This window comes from Ruditapes philippinarum, unplaced genomic scaffold, assembly GCF_026571515.1.
Source record: "Ruditapes philippinarum isolate M1 unplaced genomic scaffold, ASM2657151v2 ctg2868_1_1_1_1, whole genome shotgun sequence".
NCBI lineage: Eukaryota > Metazoa > Mollusca > Bivalvia > Venerida > Veneridae > Ruditapes > Ruditapes philippinarum.
The window spans coordinates 26,223-52,494 of record NW_026862199.1 but is presented as its reverse complement, the minus strand read 5'-3'; the positions used below and the strand labels follow the sequence as shown (position 1 = coordinate 52,494).

Sequence of the window (26,272 nt, the reverse complement as noted above, 5' to 3'; positions counted from 1 at the left end):
AACTGTTGCGTGTAAGAAGCAAACACGGCGTTTGGCGTTGGAAACCCATACCTAATTTATGACAGCGGGCAAGGATATGTGGGCTGAATTATTCCATAAGGATCGCCGGAGAAAGACATAGTCTAATCATTTAATTGTCTTCTTACAGTTTGTGTTTCTGCATTACCACTCATGTGCTTACTTTTTTCGCTTAGCTTTATTCCGTTGCGTTCTGATATAAAAAAAAATATTACCACTGTTTAAATCGCCATGCGGGTAGTCCTTGTAAACATGTTCATTGTCCTTTTACAATTATAGTGACGTGGCCTCAAGTTTCTTTTTTCTGATTTCCCCTTTTCCATCTGTTTTTCCTATCTGACATTAGAACATATTTAGTATTATCACTGCCGCATGTTTCCTTGTTGATTTTCCTCACATCTTGTTTGATGTTACTTAGTAGCATGTTGGTGTTCGTATACCTTTGACTTCAAGTAGCCTCAGAGAAAACAGTCACATAGATTCAGATCAGGACTGTGGGCTGGCCATGACACACCACTTTTCTTAACTTCTTGATACCGTCGTGATATCACCTTGTCGCCAAATGTTTCATGCAGTAAATCAGATACTGCATTTGATATATGCGGCATAGCACCATCTTGCATAAGGCACTTGTTTTGGATATTCTCGGATGGCTTATTTAGAGCAGGGACAGAAGGCTCAGATATCGCTACAGGAATTGATTGTGCCGTTAAACACAGACCAGAGATCGGAGCATCATCAACCGATCCGAACTGTTCAAACTTTCTCACAATTTTGTAAATGTTCTTAAAAGCACACATCATACCTATTGTGGGTTTTCTTGGGTTTTAAATGGAACTATAAAGTGTTTTTTTCAGTTTTAACATTTGGTTTGAGCTCGGCTCCTTACCTTTCTTCTAAAGGTTTAAGACCCCTTGTCAAATATTGGAGAAAAAATGGGCTTAGATTGGTTTTGTTTCTTGACGACGGTTGGTGCGTCAATGCAAACTTCGAACTTGCACTTAAAGGATCCAAATGTGTATTTAATACTTTAAAGAAAGCTGGTTAATATTGATAAGTCAGTAGTTGAGCCCGTGCAGTCTTTAGAATGGTAAGGTTTTTGTAGGATTAAAAAAAATGCCAGGTTTCTTATTTCAGAGCGGAAAACATGTAATTTCAGAGCGTTTATTACTCAGATTCTAACTGTTTTTTTCTATTTGTTCAGCTTGGAAATTAGCATAGTTGGCGGGTAAAATAATATTAATATCTATGTCGCATGTTTTAGGTAATGTTTGTTTATTTCAGACTAAACGTTTTTCCGTTTAATAGAGAGCAGATTGTCTCGGGACAAGCAGCTTTATATTTATGATAACTTGGTATTGTGGCAAAAGGTTTTTAGTAATGAATTTCATAAAAGTTTATTCTCGGGACAAGCAGCTTTATATTTATGATAACTTGGTATTGTGGCAAAAGGTTTTTAGTAATGAATTTCATAAAAGTTTATTCAATGATTACTTGCCTACAGTTATAGTATATTCGGATGCTTCAGCGGTAACCGGAGCCGCTTAGTTACAATTTGAAGGTACTGTTGCTCACAAAGTTTGGACGGGTGAAGAGAAAAAACAAAGTTCTACATTCATTTGCTCTTTGCTCATTTAGAAATATTTTGTCGGTGAAAAAAGTTATTTGGAATACTGATAGTAAAACCTGCGTACATATCATTGAAAAAGGTAGTATGATTAAAGATCTTAATAGTATGGCTATTGGTATAGGTTCTATCTGTGCTTCGTTTTGCATATCATCGGAACCAAGGTGGATTGAGATAGAATATAATGTTCCAGCTGACAATATTAGTAGAATAGTAGATAACGATGGCTATGGTGTAAGTGATGATTGTTTCAGTATGTTGATGAATTTTATGGTCCTCATAATGTTAGAAAATAAGCTAGATGTTACTAATTGTTTTGGACCCCAGATACAGAAGCAGTAGATGCATTTTCGGTTCATTGGGGAGGTGAAAATAATTGGTTGGTTCCGCTAATTTTTTAATTGTCTAAAGCGTTGAATGTTTTGCTGTTTTATAAAGCTATGGGTACTGTTGTTGCTCCATATTGGCCTTCCAGCCCTTTTTTCTCCGCTCTTATTTACAGATGATTCTGTTTTTGCGCCTTACATAGAAGAAGTATGTACTTTTAAGGAAGCTTCTAAGATTTATGTACAAGGCCAGTATAAAGGATCAATATTTGGCTCAAGAAGATTTTCATTTTCTAGTAAAGTTATGGTTATTCGTTTAGATTGTAGAAATTAAACATTTTAATCATAAACGAATTGATAATCCATTGTATTAAATTTCTTTTTATATAAAAATATTTTTTATTTTGGTGTGTTAATGTTCTGTTAAAACATAACTTTGTAATAGTCCCTTGTTACACCGGGGGGAAGATAACATTTTATTCACTTTAGAGAATTTTGGTGGTTTTTGTTGTTGTTTTTTTTCGAAAATTCGGAATTTTATATATTGCATTTTGATTTTATTTTCTATATTGATTACGAATATTGTTTTATTTTTGAAAAGAGAAGGTCGTTTTATAATTAAATATATTTTACCGTTTACAGCATTGTTTAAAACTAAAATTTGGCAAGAGGCTAAAGAGCAAGCTCCTCTGCAATATTTTTGACGGCCATAGGCTGTAATATTTCTGGCGGCCGTAGGGTGTGATTTATTTATGGCGGTCGTAGAGGTAAATACACATGGCCGTCGTCAACGGTCTGGCCTGGCCGAACAAATATTGTGCCAAAATAGTTTGATTAATAAGCAATTTGACATTTAACTAGCCTAGAATGTATTATTTTTTATTTGTCATCTCACAGTAGGTATCTTAAAATGATACTTAAATTTCCTCTCAACATCATTAACACTTTTAGTTTCGTAATATTTTTCACCATAGAAATACGCTGATCTGGGGTCAAACGCGCCATTTTGATTAAAAAAAGGACTGGAGCACCACACTAAATACCGTATTCCGGTATATACCGGACAAGGCACTTGAATTATAAAATGCCAAAATCTTGATTTTTCACCCAACGGAATGAACTTTAAAACGACTAATTCATCTTTTCACACCGATTTATGTCTGATAATTAATGAAAAATGTAAAAATCGGCGAAAAAAAAACGATATTTGTCTATTTTGTGATCATGATTTCTGCAAGCATCTACAGGTAATAGATGACCCTTTAAAATGGGGTATTGTTCAGTTAAATACCGTAGTCGAATATTAAGCAAAATTATAGAGACTTCAAAGTGTTACCTTTCTTTTGGGACACCCTGTATTTTGGCATATGTCAATGAGTGAAAGGTTGATTACCGATCGCATACTGACATTTGTACATAAATTTGAATTAATTTAATATAATATGACAAATGAAAAATAAAAAAAATATAGGCCAGTTAAGTGTCAAATTGCTTATTAATCAAATTATTCTGGCTAAAATATTGGTTCGGCCAGACAAGACCGTTGACGACGGCCATGTGTATTTACCTCTACGGCCGCCATAAATAAATCACAGCCTACGGCCGCTAGAAATATTACAGCCTAAGGCCGTCAAAATTATTGCAGCCCACGGCCGCGATATAGTAACTGCAATCCAATTCCATAACCATCATCGAGTTCGCCACTTATCAACTTTTACAGTCTTAAACACTTTTATTCAACATCTAAAATAAAACAATTAAACAAAATATAAATGCGAACAACTTTTTATTGATAAGTGCGTATACTTAAGCATAACATCATAAGAACACCTTATAGATTTAACTGTTTAGACATAAACAAACGATCTTCCATTGAGTCTCAAATGTATCCACCTTTCGCAGACACGGACTTCCACCTGCCATGTCTTTGAATAAACATATCGGAAACGTTTTTATTTGCTGAAGTAGAAGCACCACCGGACCTAAAACTTTGTTTGATCGAAGCCAAGAGACGTTACTCATAAGAAACAAAACCAATCTAAGCCCGTTTTTTCTCCAATATTTGACTAGGGGTCTTAAACCTTTAGAAAAAAAGTGTAAGGAGCCGAGCTCAGACCAAATGGTAAAACTGAAAAAACAAAATACTTTATAGTTCCATTAAAAAATAAAAACCCAAGAAAATCCCAAATACGTATAATATGTGCTTTTAATAGAAAAATGATGGTATCCTGAAGTTAGATCAAATTTAAACATATAACCATTAGGAATAAAAAATTCTCTAGGAACTGTATGATCCTCAAACTTAAATTTATCTTTATGAACATAAGTGTTCATTACGCTAAAATCAATAATTAATCTAAGTTTTCCCGATGCATTGACAAAGGGTTTACGTTATGAGGAATGAATGGCACTACATAAACACATTGCTATTTTTTAGATTTCTTAACAAATTATTTATTTTTCAAAGCAGGCGAATTATTAATCAGACAAAAAGAAGGAGGTTTAGTAATAAACGGTATAACACATCCATTTCAATAATAGAAATAATGTCATCACTGGCTTCTATGGTATTTTTCCAAAAATCTATATTACTTTTTAATTTTCGTTTTACAGAACTATTTGATAAAGAACAAGCATTCTCAAAGTATTAACAAAAAACTTCCCGAAAGTCAATGCATACAGCCCCACTGAAAATGTCTGAAAATGCCTAGTACATTTCCTATTCATCCTCACATTGTAAATCACTGTTTTCCGACGGAGGCGCTTCCTTGTTCAGACTTCGGGGGTGCTACGTTTTGAACGGCTGCATACCCAACGGTAGCTGTGGAGCCATAGATCGACGCTTTCGACGCCAGATGTCCGGACATCCGTTAGCGGAGTGACCCTCTTCTCCGCAAGAATAGCAGACGACGACATCCCGCTGGTACCTGCGCTGGTTCTCCAAGGAAGATCTTCCAGAACTGAATGCTTTAAATAGCGTTACGGACGCTGCGAAAAGACTTAGAAGAAACACCAAGATTAATAATTAACATGTTAATAAGCTCAAGTTGCACCAATGCTTATCTCACTAAATTGTAAAGCAAGACAAAAAAATTAGTGACTTTCTATACGAAACTGTAATTGATAAAAACTTTTTTATAAAAACTTTGATAAATACACTTAACAAATATAAATTTATCCACACTCGCAAAATCAGACCGTATACTGTTATAAAAGTAAGTATGATTAACATTAATTACAATACAAACAAAGTAGAGTATAGAGATAAAAATACAGTAAAAATACCGTTACTACTATCGGTACCACGGGTATAGCTAAGGCAAAAACAAAAGTTAATAACTTCATGGTAAATCTCACAATGATTCAAACATATACATAAACGGTAAATACTTACACTATTATCTTGGTGATTGAAGCCAGAACTCTCCCTAGCTTTCTTTGCCCTCTCAGTATTGGAACGAGCTCGGGCCTCTGCACGGCGGATCTTTTTTTCGTCATCACTGTCACTGGCAATATCATTTTTCTCATATTCAGCGACAACAGACCAGCCAATGGAAGAACTATCTGCAATTCTTATGATCTTGTTTTTATGTTTGATTTTATCCTATAACATACAGCTTAAGAGGCATTTCTTAATTCAATGGCCCTCTTAGAAGCATCCAAAATGTCAAATATTTTCAATGTTGAAGTTGTATTGCTTTTATTCCCAGCACTGCTAAACAAAATTAAATTGACAGCACGTACCTTTTTACGAATACTCTCGTTGTTCCACTCAGTTTCCTCCCTGAAATCCCTTTTCAATTCTCTAAACTTTGAATCAAAGAAGTCTTTTAATTCGGTAACAATTTCATCCTTATTGAAGTTCCCCGAAGCATTTTCTGTGTCGGACATACTAAAAAGAGTTGTGCTTTTATACTCAGCACGAGAAAACGAGCATTTTCCCGCCAATATTCATACGCTATATGAATATACAAAACATAAGCAGAGGACATTTTACCGACTTTGAAACGGAAATAATTATATTAAGAAAACATTCGTTTTTAAAGTATTTGAATAAGGCTATATTTTGATGTCACAAACATCTACATTTTCTTAATATGTTATAGCTACCTTAAAGAAATGATTAGATAATGCAAATTCTAAAACTGTTTGGGTAAAGATAACATACCAGTGTTTTAGGCCTTTGTTTATTAAATCATATAGACTATTTAATCCTTTACTAGTATTTCATGCAATGTAAGCATCTGGCATGAATGATTATTTGATATAAACTTATATAACGAGTTTTTGGCGAGCTTAATCACATTTTTTTCCTAGATGAGTTTCATGACTAGATATTAAAAAAGCAGAATAATACAACTTATTCTTAGTAACTCGAATCTTAATGTTTTGGCTAGTATATTACTTTAAAACAGATTCTTGGTTTCTTGCTAAAGTAACATGAAGGAGGCTGCATTTTTATGGTAGGCCTACCTAACTTTGGTCGACCACTACGAAGTAAAATTCAGCAATGCTATTGGTTCTCAATTAAAATACAACTAATGACCTTCAAATTTAATGTTATGTTTAGAAAATTAAGTAACTTTTGTTTCGTGGTACTGATAGTGTTAACGGTATTTTTACTGTATTTTTATCTCTATACTCTACTTTGTTTGTATAGTAATCCATTATAACAGTATACGGTCTCATTTTGCGAGTGTGGATAAATTTGTATTTGTTATTTCTATTTATCTAAGAATTTATCAATTACAGTTTCGTATCTTTTTAGGTTGATATATTTGTTATTTTTGCTATTTTTGATTAGGTACGTTAAACATCACACCCTTTTTAAGCAACTGTAACATTTATTGTTTATTATATTTTCATTTAAGATCAAAGTTTATTTTTGAGCCTTTTACTTTTTATAGAAACACACATAAAATCATATCATTGTGATTGAAATGATTGTTTGTTTTCTTATATAATCAATATAATAAAAAATTTAAGCCCCATAGACATTTACTAAATTACATTCAAAATCTGTTTTGTGTGTTTTGCCTGTTAATTGAATAAACATTTATAATATAGAACCACAAATTATTGTTTACACTCTAGAGGCTACTGTTTTCAATATCCTGAAAATTGGTCAGGAACATTGACTTGATGATAACTAAGTCAGTTTTGAATTACCTTGGGTCATATACTACGTCACACAGCACAAATATAGAAAAACCTTGTGAACACTCTAGGGGCTACTGTTTTAGTCCAAATATCCAGGATACTGGTCAGAAAGTTTGTTTTGATGATTTCTAGGTCAATATTAAATATGGGTCACTTGGGTCACACAGTCCCAATATGAAAAAGCCTTGTTAACACTCTAGAGGACATTGTTCCAGTCCAAATATCCTGAAATTTGAACTGTGCCTTCATAATTACGTGAACAATATAAGGGTGATCATGGCCCTCTTGTTTTTAATTGTAAATTATATTTTACGTTGACATCAACGTTTCACCTTCAATGATTTTGAATGTGACCATTGATATACTTCTGCAATTGTTATTACCCTTTTCTAACAATTGATCTCAGATGAAAGATTTGTAACGCGGAAGTGGTTTTCTTGTTTATTTTGTTTTTCTTTAGTGCATCGAGTGGTTTTCTTCTCGTCAGTGTGTTGATTCTTTTGCATCTGTATTTAATCTCTAGCCAAATAGGAACATATTTGGGCTACACACGAGGTTTGTCACGTCTACAACCAGGTTTGACTCACAAGTTCAGATTTTGTTTCTTAAAGTTCCAAGGCGGTACTCCTATGTATTCTTCTCAGTCACATGTACTTATGTTTTATCAATTGTTAAATTTTCTGTATAGTGAAACTTTCTATGATGTCATATATTGTAAATTGTCTTCAGTGGTGTTAGCAGCATTAAATTTCAAGTACAATTCATTTATCATTTTATGCTTACCCAATCCTTGTTTCGTTAGGCCCCAAAATAGACCTTTTGATTGATAACTGTCACAGATTTTGGCACGTCTCTCCCTTTCCTTTTGCTGCCCTTGTGCCCTCTCCCATGGTTTGGCTCGGTACCTTTCTTGTGCCATGCAAGTGTGGTTGGATTGTGTCGAGGCTGCGGTCTGTTTATGTCACCTTTCTTCCTTAATGCCATTCTTCTCATTTTAGAGTCATCATCGCTCCTCGATAAAAAAATTATCTGTGAGCACTTAAAAATCACTTGAAACCTTCCTATGCTTTTTTCTGTTTTTCTTTGGTAGAACTACACCATATATGTAACCTTATCCTTGTCATCCTTGTAAGGACCTTAAAAGAGTGAAATTTAAAAGAAATTTAAAATAAGATATAATGCCATTGTGCATTAAAGTACCCTTATATGTTTAATATGATTTTTGTATACATTGCTTGCAATGTATACAAAGTTATAAGCTATATCTCAGAAATCGTTACAGGTTTAAGTCGTTACCGAACAACATCCACTCCCGGATAAAAACCGCTATAGAAACTAGTTCTTCATTCTGCAGTAGCGTTACATTCCGACTACACATCATTAAAATAGTGTTTGCAAAGTTGTTTAAATGCTTTGGAAGTTCCAAATCGTTCATTTTCATGAAATAATAGACTCTACATTCCTTTAAAGAAAACAAAAAATAACAGTTCATTGATAAAATCGTAGTTTATACCTACGCGTTAGACTTCGCATATACGCATGCGCTTGCTATCATGAATGAATACATCGTAAATATAGTAAAGTCGTCAGAATTATATAAATGGGACGAAACATCTCAGATGGATATTTAATCAAATAAAATTCCTGATTTACATTTATGCAATAAAATTGGCCTAAAATGTTTTACAAAATGAGTATGGAGCTCCGTAACAAAATTTACCAGCGTATACCGGAAAATGTTTTTTTTTTTTTTTTTTTAAAACCTGGCAATTATCGTGGCTTCGTAAAATAGAAATTTCGTAAGCTATTTTTTGAATACCCTTTTTACACATGATTTTCCTTTCACTTTTGTATGCCTTAGATTTTTGAAAAGAAATATGTTTCGAAATTCAGCGAAGATTGCCTGATTCAGCACGGGTAAAAAAAAGATTCGGCCGCTCGACCGTTCGATCCATAACAATTCGTCGAACTTGGGATATTGACGATTAAGCCAGAGCATGGAGCTAAATATAGACATATTGGCCAGATTCGACGATAAGAAATAATCATTTGAAACAAACTGTAAATCAGTGTAAGCATTAAGAAATAAATACATTAAATTTATGTTCAGAAAATAAAAAAAATATTCTAATCTGCTTATATTAATGGGTGCATGGAATTGCCAAAAACACCAAAAAATACCGAAAAACACTTAAAATACAAAGAAATATTAAGGCTGTGATTAAATTCAGCACTGTAAACAATTTTTGATGGTTATTTGATGAAATGGGTTCAATAATATCTGTTTTAAATCGATAATATATCATAAAATACGCTGATGAATGTATTCGCTGAGCCTGCGTCGCACATAGAAAAGCCGAAGAACACATGTCACAGGCAAAAAAATATATGCTAATTTCCATTTTAATCACAAGAGAAATTGTTTTTCACTATTCCGATAAAAAAATCTATCAATTGTCAGCATTATATCGAAAAGAACACACTATAAAAATGTTTTTGGAAACTCAACGGGTAAGCTTAAAAAATATGGATAAGCCGAAAAACACTTTACGGCGATACAATTGGTATAATTTCATCAAAATTAGTTTTATCTCCTTTTTTCTATCCTTTAAATGATTAAAAAATTACTTTCTTTTTGCAACCAGTGTAAATTAGAGAATTATTCTATTCTGTATTTAATGCAATATGAAATTGTTTTTCGGCAAAGTAACAGTATAGCGTCAAAAACATGGAAAAGCCGAAAAACACATTTTTTACGGGCGTTAAAATAGTCGTAGTTAAAACAAGAGCCGCTATTAATTTTTAGCTCACCTGTCACAAGGTACAGGGTGAGCTTTTGTGATCGCTTTTCGTCCGGCGTCCGTCCGTCCCGTCTTCCGTCCGTCCGTAAACTTTTAATTTAAATGACATGTCCTCATAAACCACTAAGCCAATTTCATCCAAACTTCACAGGAATGTTCCTTTGATGGTCACCTTTAAAAGTTGTTCAAAGAATATAATTCCATACAGAACTCTGGTTGCCATGGCAACCGAAAGAAAAAACTTTAAATATCTTCTTTGAAAAAACCCAAAGAGCTAGAGCTTAGATATTTGGCATGAACCATCTTCTAGTGAGTGTCTACCATGTTTGTTCAAATAAAAGCCCTGGGGTCAAAATTGGCTCCGCCCCAGGGGGTCATTGATTTTCCCTATATGCATATAGTAAAACTTAAGAAATCTTCTTTTAAAGAACTCAAAGAGCTAGAGCTAAGATATTTAGCATGAAACATCTTCTAATGAGTGTCTACCAAGTTTATTCAAATAAAAGCCCTAGGGTCAGTATTGGCCCCGCCCCAAGGGGTCATTGATTTTCCCTATAAGCATATAGTTAAAACTTAAAAAATCTTCTTTTAAAGAACTCAAAGAGCTAGAGCTAAGATATTTAGCATTAAACATGTTCTAATTGTAGTCTACCAAGTTTGTTCAAATAAAAGCCCTGGGGTCAAAATTGGCCCCGCCCCGGGGGTCATTGATTTTCCTTATATGTGTATAGCAAAAACTTTAAAAAATTTCTTTGAAAAAAACCCAAATAGCTAGAGTTTAGATATTGAGCATGAAACATCATCTAGTGAGTGTCTACAACGTTCATTCAAATAAAAGTCCTTGGGTCAAAATTGGCCCCGCCCCGGGGTCATTGATTTTCCTTATATGTGTATAGCAAAAACTTAAAAATCTTCTTTGAAAAAACCGAAAGAGCTAGGGTTTAGATATTAAGCATGAAACATCTTCTAGTGAGTGTCTACAACATTTATTCAAATAAAAGCCCTGGGGTCAAAACTGGCCCCGCCCCAGGGGTGTCATTGTTTTTAACTGTATGTGTATAGTAAAAACTTAAATAATCATTAAAAAAAACAATGAGCTAGAGCTTAGATGTTAAGCATGAAACATCTTCTTATGGGTGTCTACCAAGTTTGTTCAAATAAAAGCTCTAGGGTCAAAATTGGCCCCGCTCCGGGGGCCTATATACAGGTGAGCGACCAAAGGGCCATCATGGCCCTCTTGTTTTTTTTCAACCTTTTAAATGAATAACTATTACTTTCGTTTGTTACTTATGGAAATGTCAGTGATATTATTTTTATAAATACAGTATGAAAGTGTTTTTCGGCTACGTAACGGTCTAGCGTCAAAACATGGAAAAGCCAAAAAAACAACATTTTACTGGCGATGAAAAGGACATTTTTAAAAAAGGAACTATTAAATAAATTTTTCAAACGTCTAAATGAATGGTTATAACATGGTATTTGTAAGCAATGTAAAATATCAGTAATATTTTTGTAATAAACATTGTTTGAAAGTGTTTTTCGGCTATGTTACTGCCTAGCGTCAAAAACATAGAAAAGCCCAAAATACACAAAACAAAAAACAAAGAAACACATTTTACTTGCGATAAAATAGATATATTTAAAAAAAGTGCTGCTGAATACATTTTTCAACCGTTTGAATGAATAACTATTACATAAATTTTATTACCTTTGTAAAATGTCAGTTATTTTTTGTAATAAGTACAGTATGAAAAACTTGTGTTTTTTTTTGGCTATGTAACAGTCAGCGTTAAAAACATGGGAAAGCCGAAAACCACATTGGACCCGCGATAAGAAAGGTATATTAATAAAAAATACCCATAAAATTAGACTTTTCAATCTTTAAATAATTAACTTTTACTTTTTATTTGTTTATAGTAAAAACTAATCTAGCAGTCATTTTATATTTATATGCTATACTTGCGTAGTTACAATAGAGTAAAGAACATATATAAAAAAGCAATAATTCACTTCCACATCATCTAAATCATTACGCAGTATCTTATTATTTATTTCAGTGGTGAAACTTATAGGTTGGCTCAGGGTGAGGTTTTAGATTCATCCATCTTATGTCAACAGTGATACCCACGGCCGAACCATTTACATTTATCAGTTATGTCATGTTAAATGTTAATCAACCATGTGTATCCGACGATGACATTACAGATGTTAACAATCTGCTGGTCATTTACTTTGTTAACATTTTACTGGTCACACTTTTGCCCCAATTGTCACACAACATCGTAAGAATGTGTGTGACAGGTTTTGCTCGAGTTTGAACATGGATCACCTTGGTTGAAAATCAGAAGTAGTTCACAGTAGCCAAAAAATAGAAAAAATGTTTTAGCTCAATGGTTCAGCTAAAGTTAAGAAGTTGGTAACACAGTCTGATTATGGAAAAACCCTTGTTAACTTGCTGTCTAATATAAATGAATTTCTTGGAAAGGTTGTATATGAAGACTATATGTAACAATTATTGAATAATGAAAATATTACAGTACATTTGAATTGTTTTAATTATAGATTTCATTTTTATTAATAAACCATAAAGTAATGCATTTGAAAATTAATGTGTAGAGATGAATACAACACACCAGAATATATGTAATAATGCATCAAAGTACAATACATAGATCTGTAACATGTAAAGCTAAACAAAATGATGTACTATAATTTTGTAATTAAGTCTTAAGTAATTAAGTAGGATGATTCAATTAATTGACTTTGTATAGAGTTCAAGCCAGATCATGTATTTTATAAGATAGCATCACTGGAAACTCAACATGACTGTTTCAATATTCTATACTGCAGTCCATTTAACAGGTGTTTCAAAAAATGATTTCTTTTTTGCTCATCTATCAGCTTGCCTAGCAATGCACAGATGGAGCATCACACCTTCCTTGTTTCATAAATAACTTTGGAAGAAAAAAGACTTGGTGCATGTGAGTCACTTGTTAGGGACATTGATCTTGGTCAGAAGATGACCCCTATTGTTTTCGAGGACAGTAGGTTAAAATCAACATGGCCTTGGTGACAAAAAAATATTATCAAGCAATGTATACTTCAGTACTTTCAGTGCTTTGATTTATAGTTCCGTCTAGATGACGAATTATTGTCTTACAGTAGTATTATTAAGAATTCTAAAACAAATACACGTGCAAGCTGGCATCAGTAAAGTAGGTCCTTTATGTCTTTTCCTCTTTTGCATCTGCTTTACATACTAAAATAATTGAAGCGACTAAACAGTGTTAGCTTACAACCAGTCAAAAATCGCAAAGCCAACCCAAGTAACTGCAGCGAGATCACACATATAAACGTCATCTCATTTTCTTGTTGTGCGCATGTGTCCCATAATGAATAAGTCACGTGAGTGTGTAAGATGAAATGAAGAACTCGCTGCGATTTGACGTCATTCGTAGTGCTGCGTCAAAAAAACGCCAAATAATTAACTAAATTATCAATCTTTCTGTGCACTTTAACATGAGTTGAATTGTTTTATATTTATAAGTCTGTCATGAAATGGATAGATAATAAAGTGACAGATTAATTAGCGTGTAAATATTGGCATAATAGGTTGTCAATCGAAAACTTCCTTTTTAGGTACTTCGCCTAATCAGAGACAAGCCGCTTATGTACGAAGGGACTTCAGTAATCCCATTTTGGTAATTAGAGGCTATGATAAGCTTAGTTTAAAACAACTTTAGCCTACCTAAATTCCTCCAGGTGCAACACTAAAATGGATATTATTTATACACTTCGGTTGTAATATTGCCCTGTGGATTTCCACAAGAATATGATATTAATCAACATCCATATAATCATTATGGTAAGTTTTAATGTGTGATACTACAAAGTTTATATAGTTGACATGTGCCATTGCCCAGTAGACCACTACAAAAGTATTATTATTCATGCACCTAGAGTTAAAATACCATCACCATGGATGTTCGATTTTTTTCTCCCCTAACTGAAAGAATATTTGAGTTCACTCAAACAATTTTGTTGCTTTTGCGGTGTCCTTGTTTACTTTTACAACATTTGGTCAAATCATGTTTCTTTGGTCAAAACTAGTCTTGTCCTTGGGTCAGTTTATTGTATGAAAAAAAAACTTAAAAAACTGTTTTCTCAGTTAAAACAAAGACTGGTGCATAGATATATGTATCATTGTAAATTCGATCACTACCAACTTCATTCAAATCATGATTGACTTTGCGCGAAGTCTTTTTTTTAAAATACCTTTATCTTTGAAATGTAATGCTTAAACGTCTCGTATTTGGTAGGTATTATCGTCTAATTAGCCTTTACCATAATTGATGAAATCTGATTAGATATCAGTTGACCCTGAAGACCTATTTCTCTTTTTCCGAGTCTTGTTTAATAACATACACAATTAATTCTTGGTCGCTAAATGAATGCCATAAAGTCTTGGTCGCTAAATAAAAGTCATAAAGTCTTGGTCGCTAAATAAAAGTAATAAATTCTTGGTCGCAAAATAAAAGTCATAAAGTCTTGGTCGCTAAACAAAAGTAATTAAGTCGTGGTCGCTAAATAAAAGTCATAAAGTCTTGGTCGCTAAATAAAAAGTAATAAATTCTTAGTCGCTAAATAAAAGTCATAAAGTCTTGGTCGCTAAACAAAAGTAATTAAGTCTTGGTCGCTAAATAAAAGTCATAAAGTCTTGGTCGCTAAATAAAAAGTAATAAATTCTTGGTTGCTAAATAAAAGTCATAAAGTCTTGGTCGCTAAGCAAAAGTAATTAAGTCTTGGTCGCTAAATAAAAGTCATTGAGTCTTGGTCACTAAATAAAAGTAAAAAAGTATTGGTCGCTTAATAAAAGTCATTAAGTCTTGGTCGCTAAACAAAAGTCATTAAGTCCTGGTCGCTAAATAAAAGTCATTAAGTCTTGGTTGCTAGATAAAAGTCATTAAGTGTTTGTCGCTAAATAAAAGTCATTAAGTCTTGGTCGCTAAATAAAAGTCATTAAGTCTTGGTCGCTAAATAAAAGTCATTTAGTTTTGGTCGCTAAATAAAAGTTATAAAGTCGTGGTCGCTAAATAAAAGTCATTAATTCTTGGTCGCAAAATAAAATTCATAAAGTCTTGGTCGCTAAACAAAAGTAATTAAGTCTTGGTCGCTAAATAAAAGTCATTAAGTCTTGGTCGCTAAATAAAAGTCATTAATTCTTGGTCGCAAAATAAAAGTCATAAGGTCTTGGTCGCTAAACAAAAGTGATTAAGTCTTGGTCGCTAAATAAAAGTCATGAAGTCTTGGTCGCTAAATAAAAGTCATTCAGTCTTGGTCGCGTACTAAAAGTAATTAAGTTTGGTCGCTCAATATAAGACATTAAGTCTTGATCGCGAGATAAAAGTCATTAAGTTTTGATCGCTAAATAAAAGTGTTTAAGTCGTGGTCGCTAAATAAAAATCATTAAGTCTTGGTCGCTAAATAAAAGTCATAAAGTCTTGGTCGCTAAACAAAAGTAATTAAGTCATGGTCGCTAAAAAAAGTCATTAAGACTTGGTCGCTTAATAAAAGTCATTAAGTCTTTGCCGCTAAATAAAAGTCATTAAGTATTGGTCGCTAAATAAAAGTAATTAAGTCTTGGTCGCTAAATAAAAGTTATAAAGTCTTGATCGCTAAATAAAAGTCATAAATTCTTGGTCAAAAAATAAAAAAAAACATTCAGTCTTGGTCGCTAAATAAAAGTCATTAATTTTTGGTCGCAAAATAAAAGTCATAAAGTCTTGGTCGCTAAACAAAAGTAATGAAGTCTTAGTCGCTAAATAAAGTAATTAAGTCTTGGTCGCCAAATAAAAGTCATAAATTCTTGGTCGCAAAATAAAAGTCATAAAGTCTTGGTCGCTAAACAAAAGTGATTAAGTCTTGGTCGTCGCTAAATAAAAGTAAAAAAGTCTTGGTCGCTAAATAAAAGTCATTAAGTCTTGGTCGCTAAATAAAAGTCATTTAGTTTTGGTCGCTAAATAAAAGTTATAATGTCGTGGTCGCTAAATAAAAGTCAGTAATTCTTGGTCGCAAAATAAAAGTCATAAAGTCTTGGTCGCTAAACAAAAGTAAGTAAGTCTTGGTCGCTAAATAAAAGTCATTAAGTCTTGGTCGCAAAATAAAAGTCATAAAGTCTTGGTCGCTAAACAAAAGTAAGTAAGTCTTGGTCGCTAAATAAAAGTCATTAAGTCTTGGTCGCTAAATAAAAGTCATTAATTCTTGGTCGCAAAATAAAAGTCATAAGGTCTTGGTCGCTAAACAAAAGTGATTAAGTCTTGGTCGTCGCTAAATAAAAGTCATTAAGTCTTGGTCGCTTAATAAAAGTCATGAAGTCTTGGTCGCTAAATAAAAGTCATTCAGTCTTGGTCGCGTACTAAAAGTAATTAAGTTTGGTCGCTCAATATAAGACATTAAGTCTTGATCGCGACATAAAAGTCATTAAGTTTTGATCGCTAAATAAAAGTGTTTAAGTCGTGGTCGCTAAATAAAAGTCATTAAGTCTTGGTCGCTAAATAAAAGTCATAAAGTCTTGGTCGCTAAACAAAAGTAATTAAGTCATGGTCGCTAAAAAAAGTCATTAAGTCTTGGTCGCTTAATAAAAGTCATTAAGTCTTTGTCGCTTAATAAAAGTCATTAAGTATTGGTCGCTAAATAAAAGTAATTAAGTCTTGGTCACTAAATAAAAGTTATAAAGTCTTGATCGCTAAATAAAAGTCATAAATTCTTGGTCAAAAAATAAAAAAAAACATTCAGTCTTGGTCGCTAAATAAAAGTCATTAATTTTTGGTCGCAAAATAAAAGTCATAAAGTCTTGGTCGCTAAACAAAAGTAATGAAGTCTTAGTCGCTAAATAAAGTAATTAAGTCTTGGTCGCCAAATAAAAGTCATAAATTCTTGGTCGCAAAATAAAAGTCATAAAGTCTTGGTCGCTAAACAAAAGTGATTAAGTCTTGGTCGTCGCTAAATAAAAGTAAAAAAGTCTTGGTCGTCGCTAAATAAAAGTCATTAAGTCTTGATCGCTAAATAAAAGTCATTCAGTCTTGGTCGCTAAATAAAAGTCATTAAGTCTGGTCGCTAAATAAAATACATTAAGTCTTGGTCGCGACTTAAAAGTCATTAAGTTTTGATCGCTAAATAAAAGTCATTAAGTCTTGGTCGCTAAATAAAAGTCATTAAGTCTTGGTCGCTAAATAAAGGTAATTAAGTCTTGATTGCTTAATAAAAGTCATTTAGTCTTGATTGCTAAATAAACGTTATAAAGTTTTGGTCGTCATTTAATCTTGTTTGATACTCTGCTACTTTAGAAATTATCGTAAATGAAAACTAATGATTATTGCTCATTTCATTTGAGATTTTGTTCCACATCTATTTTAGATTCTATCTATTATTTTAAAGTATTTTTCATCGAATTTGCTAAAAAACATTTGTTTATTTCATGTAGTTTTCATTAAATGGCACCAACTCAACGTTAATAACAATAATAAATTTAGTCGAATGCTTTGACCTTTAAGTTAAAGTTTCTATTTGAGAATAATAAAATCAGATTTATGACTATACAACGAATTGAATGAGAGTTACCCTATTTTACTTATTTTAATTGAAGACACTGTTAGCACAGTTTTCTTTTGTTATTGAATACTTATGTTGATATAAATTGTTATCTATATAACAAAAGATAATGAGAAGTATTCATGTTTTATCATTATTAATGTCACCCTCGATTATTGTTTTACCAACATTCAACAAAACGGTAGTAATTTTGATATCCCAAACTACAATAAATGAAATTCAGTTTAGTTTTGAATATTTTTACTAGATATTTATTTTGATTGATCACATACAATGAGTATTGAATCACTTTATCTTTAAAAACAGTTGTTTTTTCATTTACTGAATTAGAATAATAGCGTCTTTATCTGAATAATTTGACAGAAACACAATCTGACAACAATTCCATTTAAAATATCGACATTACAAACATAAATTGTCTTTATTATTATGATTACTATTCAAGCATAACTACATGCAAAACAATTTTTTAATTTCTAAAATAACCTGTACGTTTCATCCCTTAACAGAAATGGCTTTAACAAAGATGTAACAAATCAAGAAGTAAACAAAATGGCAACCGGAGGTCAACCACAGACGACAGACAACCGTGTATTTTTGTTTCGGTTACAAATACTAGTCATTGATGGCGGCCTCCTGGTATTGAGAAATATACTGGATCAGTCCCTGACATCTCAATGCATAACGTTCAGTGCGTGCTTGAATCAAGAAAAGTCAACAATAACACATTTGAAAAGCCGCGGCGTTATAACCCAGGTCCAATATGACGTGTTGTTTCCAGCGAGTGGTAAAGTCCCAACATCGTCAGATTTGGACATCACGCTTATCATTTGTCTCCTTAGAAACCTGAAATGTTTTGGCTTAAATAAAAAATTTGACTGGAGGGTAACACCAGCACCAACCGATGTAACAATAGAGGCAGACATACGTAGGTTAAAGGATTTCCGAAATAAAGTAAGTGTATTATAAAAGAAGTCAATGCGAAAGACAATTTGAATTCCTGCCTTTGCAATACAAAAGAATAAAAGTAAATCTGATATATATTAACGATATAAATATCTACGTATTTCAAAAGAATTGTTTTATTTTCCAAAGTTAAACTTAAAGAATATAAGAATCGTACACCGACTGCCGGTACATACCGGAATATCTAGCTCAAGGGTAACTGTTTACAGCGTTAACGAGGCTAGATATTCTCGTCTGTACCGACAGCCGGTGTTTGATCCTTTTTCTTACATTTTACCTATCACTTATTTTCAGAACAGAAAATACGAAAACTGATATCATCATTACGCACTTTTTCCTTATAGTAGTGTATCATATCAAAACTATTTTAATATTTAAACACGAATGGGACATCTATTACAACGATAAAATGGTTTTCAAACAATTTTTACATATATGAAAAATACCGTATACCATCAAGTCTCAATAAAGTAAAGATTGCAGACTCCAGATTGTTAGCACGATTACCCTAGTATAATAAAACCTTTATAAATCATTATTAAATAAACCTTACCGTGACTTTTCCGGTGTAAATCAATAGAAAATAGAATTATCTCCTAGATGCAATCAGAATAAACATTAATACATCTCTTTTTCATATGACAATCAACATTTAATTAAAAGCGAAAGTAAATTTTGCGTTATGTCCAACCAATACGCGAAGAGTTCCCGCGCCTCTGCGTGGAACGCTTGTCAAGCCGGTACCCAAACGGTGTACATGCTTTCGACTACTCGAGCATTCAATCGTCATGTCCCGCGTGTTAGTTATCTGCAACACAGTGCACAGTGTACGGTGGCACAAAGGTGACATGTGTGTGTTTTTATTTATCTCGTGGCCACGAGATACTATGTCGTGGCAACGAGATAGCTAAGTCGTGGCCACGAGATAGCTCAGTCGTGGCCACGAGATACTTTGTCGTGGCCACGAGATAGCTAAGTCGTGGCCACGAGTTACTATGTCGTGGCCACGAATTACTAAGTCGTGGCCACGAGATAGCTAAGCCGTGGCCACGAGTTACTAAGTCTTGGCCACGAGATAGCTAAGTCGTGACCACGAGTTACTATGTCGTGACCACGAGTTACTAAGTCGTGGCCACGAAATAGCTAAGCCGTGGCCACGAGTTACTAAGTCGTGGCCACGAGATAGCTAAGTCGTGGTCACGAGATACTATGTCGTGGCCACGAGTTACAATGTCGTGGCCCCGAGATAATTAACCAGTCAGATTAAACCATTTATATGAATTTCCCTAATTAACTAAACATGTGCTATAGTACAAAGATGTCCCTAAGTACTACACCAGCCTGCAAAAGTGCCATTTATACAACTTATTGACTGGTCAATAGTTTTACATTTAGCGTCACTATGACCCTGATTTTTGATCCAATGACCTCGAAATTATAAGATGTCATCTACTGATCAGGTGTAATGATCTTCATGAGTTATATTAATCATGGCTTATCCCTTCTAAATTATTCATCAGACAAGGATTTACCTTATAGGCTACTTTCCATGGGCAATGTCCCTTCCAAATAAAATAAACCAGGACTTATTCCTTCTCATGTTATCGTATAAACAAGGTGAACAGGCCGTAGTACGTACAAACTGACCAATTCGATCAAAAAATTGTCCCAACAAAGAGCTGTAGGCAAAATAAATGTCTGATGAGCCTTGGAAGTGATTTCCTAATATGATCCTAAAGACAAGTTCAAAGTGAATATCTTTAGTGTTTTCAAAGATTAATGTTGCATGTAGAAGTAAGTTATTAAGTTTATAAAAATCATGATATATATATAGTAACTCGTGGCCACGACATAGTATCTCGTGGCCACGAGTTAGCTATCTCGAGGGCACGACTTAGTAACTCGTGGTCACGACATATTAACTCGTGGCCACAAGATAGTATCTCGTGACCACGACATAGTATCTCGTGGCCACAAGATAGTATCTCGTGGCCACGACTTAGCTATCTCGTGGTCACGACTTAATAACTCGTGGCCACGACATAGTATCTCGTGGCCACGACTAAGCTATATCGTGGCCACGACTTAGTAACTCGTGGCCACGACATAGTATTTCGTGGCCACGAGATAAATAAAAACAAACACATGTCACATTTGTGCCACCGTAACAGTGTGTTGTTTCTTAAGTTTTTTTATTCTATATAATGTACAATATAAATATTTGAATTTGGACATGACGATAGAAATATAAAGTAATAAATGTGCATAGGGGTTGTAAGATTGGTTTTTCTAGCACGGGTGTAAAAGGTAGATAATCCTGTCTGATATGCAAGAAAATTTAATTAATCATCATACTTAAAACACACATAATAGAACAACTTTTAATATTGTCTAAAACAGAATTTATTTGGTGTGATGCATATCTTCAAAATAGATGTGCAGTCGTACTAAATATGTTATAACATGAAAATCTTAAACATGAATGTTTTTTAAATATTTTATCCAACATTTCTGACCACATGACATATTGGCTGCCGATAGGACCCTGTCGATAGGGGGCATATCTGTTTTACAAAAATACCTTGTTGTATTTTTTATATTGCACACCAGTCTTTATATCTGAACCACTAATGCGCCATAGTGATGACATCTCAGCACACGCAGCATTTAGACTTGTTTCCGCAAGTGAGTCGCGCGCCAGTCTATTTATGCACATCATGCTAGAGCTCTAGGATATATAAACTGAATTTTTTGTAGAGGTTCTTTGAGTTTATTGGAGTTGAAGAGATGTTTTTGTTGAGTTGAGTTGAGTTGAGTTGAGACTGTTGCTAGTATATAATTATGATACACAATTTTATTTTACTCATTTTAATATCATGCTTTATACAGCCAGTCTGATCTAAATGATAGAAATTTTCAGCGAAAACGTGTTTAGTCAGTTTTCTGTTAAAACAGAGTAATTTCGTAACAATATCATCAAGCTCTATTATATGACACAGTGAAGCGTGTATTGAAATTTTGCTCCTTCTTTAACTTCGGAACACATCGCGTAATCTAAGAGACTGACAGAAATAGTCAATATGTTGCTATTATTGGCAGATGCAATTCAACTAATCAGAAGTTCTTTCTTTCACTACATTTGAACAATTAGATCAATCTTCAATAACTGTAAAAAGACTTCTCGCATGCTTCTTTTTTCAAAGACATGAAAGAAGTAAACTCGTTTTGTAGTGATTTTCCATTTGTACTATTTCCATACAATGTTTTATAGTTTTACATTTTACTTATTTTGGACTTTAAAAATTCGTTTGTTATTATATTTCATCATAAGAAGTGCATTGTGATGTTCTCTACCTATCGTATCATTTGGGTTTTATTCCCTTCATTTTGTCGAAAACAAAACTTGTATAAAGAAATATACGTATAAACAAATTTGGCATTCTACAGTTCTTATTTATTCAAACGTAAAAACGGTCTTTAGTAGTGTACAACAATTCGTATTCAAAATTATCAATGCCTCTCTTGACAATACGGTATGTGTTTTTTGTTGTTGTTGTTGTTGTTGTTGTTGTTTTGAAAGGGGGTGTTTTTGAGACGGAAAAAAGGGTGAGTTACCAATGATTCTGGTAATTTGAGCTCGTATTTGAGGTAAATTACATTGAGTTTTAATTTCAGATAAGTCATATATCAACAACGACTGCAATACAACAAAATGATTTTACAGCTTGGTGGAATGATATTGAACAGGTGAGCAAATTTCGCCTTCATAGTATTATTATTATCTTTGTAACAGTTCAATCCATTTTAAAATGCAGAAAGAGTATTATATATGGTAAATAATGTCTTCTCTGCAAACATTTTATGTAATAATATAATTTAATAATATAATTCATATAAAAAAATGTCCTGCACTGCGTCGAAACAAGCAACGAATGAATTTCAAACGTGCCAATTTCCCTTTTATTTTTTTTCGGATTATTGTTCCATTTGGCGTAGGTCTCCGTTGCTTCCAGATAAAATATTCTGACTGAAAAATGACTTAATATCGGAAAAAGCAACGTATTTCACTAGAATCGGGCTTAGAATAACAAAAACATTCAATTTTGAGCCTACACCAGAGATTATTACTCAGCATTTTTATCTATTAAAGTGCCAGATTTGATCTATGTAAGAAATTCAATTCTGTAGTCCAGTTTTTACGTCCTTATTTGAATTCCTTTGATTGTAAAATAATTTTTGTAAATTTTGTAAATTTCCAACATGATGTGAATGATTTTGACTTATCTCTGCGAAAGCTTGGTGTATTCACACTAAAAAAACATTTACGCTTTTTAAGTATCAGTACTTTAAGTGTGTCACGATTATCAGGTGTCAAGTGCTTTCAGGTTTTCACGATTATCAGGTGTCAGTACTTTTAGTGCGTCACGATTTTCAGGTGTCAAGTGTTTTCAGTGTTTCACGATTTTCAGGTGTCAAGTGCCGACAATGCTTCTCGATTTTCAGGTGTCAAGTACTTTCAGTGTTTCACGAATTTCAGGTGTCAACGACTTTCAGTGTTTCACGATTTTCGTGTGTCAAATACTTTCAGTGTCTCACGATTTCCAGGTTTCAAGGACTTACAGTGTTTCACGATTTTCTGGTGACAAGTACTTTAAGTAATTCACAATTTTCAGGTTTTAAGTACTTTTTACGATTTTTCGCTTTCCAGAATTTTCAGTGCATTACAATTTACAAGTAACTGTTTTTCCAGTCTATCGCAATGTTCAAGTACCAGTTATGTCAGTGCGTTACACTTCCAGGAGTCCAGCTATATCCGTTCATCACAATTTTCAATTACCAGTAATTCCAATATGTCACAATTGTCAAGTTTCGGTAAATTTCATAGTTTTATAAAGTTTAACAATGTTCTGGTTTCCTGTCCATTCGGTGCTTCCCAATTTTCAGGATTCAAATAATTTTTTAAAAAATCACGATTTAAGGGTTTTCAGTAGATCTAGTGCGTCACAGTCTTCAGGTTTTGCAAAACTTTGAGTTCTTCAAGATTGTCAGCTTTTACGTACTTTCAATGCTGCCAAATTTCGATGTTTCTAGTAGTTAGAATGCTACCAAAACTTCAGGTTTTCCAGTACATTCAGTGCTTTAATATTTCAGGTTTCCGATTCTACCAGTGCTTTTCGAAGCTTTCAGTGCATCATGATTTTATCAGTTTCTAGTAGTTTCAGTGTTTTACAATTTCCAGGTTTAAATAACATTCAGTGCTTCACATTTTTTAGGTTTCGAGTACTTTGAGTGCGTCAAATAGATTAGATATTCACAGGAAACATAGTTTAGAAAACGTCTACGAAATTATAACCCTGGTGATAAACTTGTAAACTTGCCACGTTTTGGGGTCATGGATTTTCCTTATTGGGGCTTTACTAGCAACCGTTGTTTCCTATGGCAACTCTCTTTCCTGATTAATTAGACTTCAAAAACAACCATTTACATTTTTTAGCAACAAGCCAATTCCACATCAGCCGTTCTTTTTCCTAAGCAATACTTCTGTTTATTAGCAAAAAGAGTTTTTCTGCAATTATGGATGTTCCATAGCAAGCAGTGATTACCAAGAACAAATTAATTTTTTGCCATCAGTCACTTCAATAGAAGCCATTGACTCCCATTGTTTTCCATAGCATACAGTGACTTTCCATAGCAACTTAATTTCATAGCTATAATTAACTTTCCTTAGAAACTATTGACTTTTAATCAACCATTGACATTCATAGTAACAACTACCTTCCAAGGACACCAATGGTTCTGTATAGACACCAGTGCATTCTTTAATAACTAATGACTTTTTCTCAGCAATAACAACCTGTAAACCTTTTTTTACATTTGCAGGATTTCAGATGCAGATATGACCTTTGTGATATCAGTAAAAGATTAATACTTTATATCTGCTTTTCATTGATAGTAAACAGTGTTAATTGCCCCTTGTCACCAAGAGCCTTTATAATAAGGAGAGCCATTATGACTCTTGTCAGCAAATTTTGTTTTTTCATGTCTTATATTTTTTATTACATGCTTTTCGATGGTTTATAGAAATATATCAGTGATTTAAAACTGGTAATTTCACTGTTTGAAACAGTGAAATTACCACTTTGATAATTTCACTGCTTTGAATTTAAGCCCCTTACGTTGTTTCAGTGAAATACCAGCGTGCACAGAACTGGGTACCAACTTAATGACGTGACTTCATAAATGACGTCACGTTGTATTATTATTTGGCGCGCTTTTCATTCAGTATTAGGTTTAATGTCTTTTTAAAACGTTTCTATGCATATAATAAAAAGAAAATTTGTTTAGTTTAGTGTAAGATCGAAATATATTTCACCTTGTGAACACCAAAAGTTCATATTTCACTCGTGGCTGCACCACTCGTGAAATATACCTTTTGGTGCTCACTCGGTGAAATATATTCCGATCTTACACTGAACTAAACAAATATCTTCTATATAAACAGATAAATTGTTGGGTCAACATCTACTATAAACACTTATAAAGATCGTCAAACATCGAAACTTCAATGATAAAGTTGTATTAAATTCCGGTTTTAGATACTGATTCGTCTAAGTTCTCCAGCATTGAATATTCAGCAAACAATTGCCGAATTTATATCTTGCCCTCTTGATCTGGAAGAAGAGAGAAGGATACAGGAAGAAATAAAAAAGTGGAAGGACTGTGAAGCCGATGTTGACCGACTGAAACTAGAAATGACAGACGTGAAAGAAAATGTAACTGAAGTGAAGAAAGACTTTGAAGACATAAAGGTAAATTTAACGGATGTGAAGAAAGACCTTGAAGACGTAAAAGAAAATGACACTGCAATGAAGAGATACATTGAAGACATAAAGGAAAATGTAACTGATGTGAAGAAAGACATTGATGAGATCAAAAGATGGCAAGGGACAGGTTTGTTATTTCTAAGCTTAAATATTTTATTGTTTAATGAATTAGACATTATTGAGATATCTTAAGAAAGGCTGAGAAAAGAATATACAAGAATACAAATAAATGCTATGAAACTTTTATTGTTTACAAGTTTACATGTCAATAGCAATAATTCTTAAAAATGCATTTTATAAATCAATATAATACAGTCATGTACATGTACTTCTTAGCGTTTTGATCCTGACATTTCCAATTCGTGATAACTATTCACTCGTTTATTTTTCGTGAGATGTTTTTGACAAACTTCACAAATCTCCGCTTCCGGTTTGATATTGCAGATAATTCCCTTTCCAGGTCATTGCCTTTACCAGAAAAATCAACAATATAGCAGTGTTTAAGAAAAAACGAAAATTGTCTCTTTTGAAGACTTGGTAAACATTTGGCATGGCATTATTATTATAAACGATTCCTTCCACTCTCTAAATATTAAATGTAAATCTACAATATTTCTAAGTTTTTAATCACCAGTAACTTCAAGAAAATCTGAAAAAATGCCGCAGAATCTATTAAATGTAACCGAATATTCCTAACATTTGCGTGTAATTTGTCAAAACAAACATGCACATCAATCAATCTGGTGGATGATACGAGTGATAAATACTTATATAATAATTACAGCAATACGTAACAGTTTCTTTCAGTCTTGTGTCCTAAACATGCTCATTAAATGCCTTTAAATGAACTGTCAACCTTTTTACATTCAACCATATAACCCCTTCCAACAGGAAATACTTACTCATTTATTATTTACATGAAACTTTTTTAGTTATTTG

The 26,272-nt window shown here is 33.2% G+C and overlaps 1 protein-coding gene across 1 annotated transcript in view; it reads left to right on the top strand.

Moving 5' to 3' along the window:
- Window positions 1–26,272, top strand: part of LOC132718254 (uncharacterized) — a 49,824-nt gene that overhangs the window by 4,895 nt on the left and 18,657 nt on the right. The window contains exons 2-4 of the mRNA XM_060701902.1: window positions 18,053–18,497; window positions 22,185–22,256; window positions 25,106–25,460. Coding sequence (XP_060557885.1) covers window positions 18,096–18,497; window positions 22,185–22,256; window positions 25,106–25,460 — 829 coding nt within the window. The 5' untranslated portion in view covers window positions 18,053–18,095. The remainder of the gene's footprint in view (window positions 1–18,052; window positions 18,498–22,184; window positions 22,257–25,105; window positions 25,461–26,272) is intronic.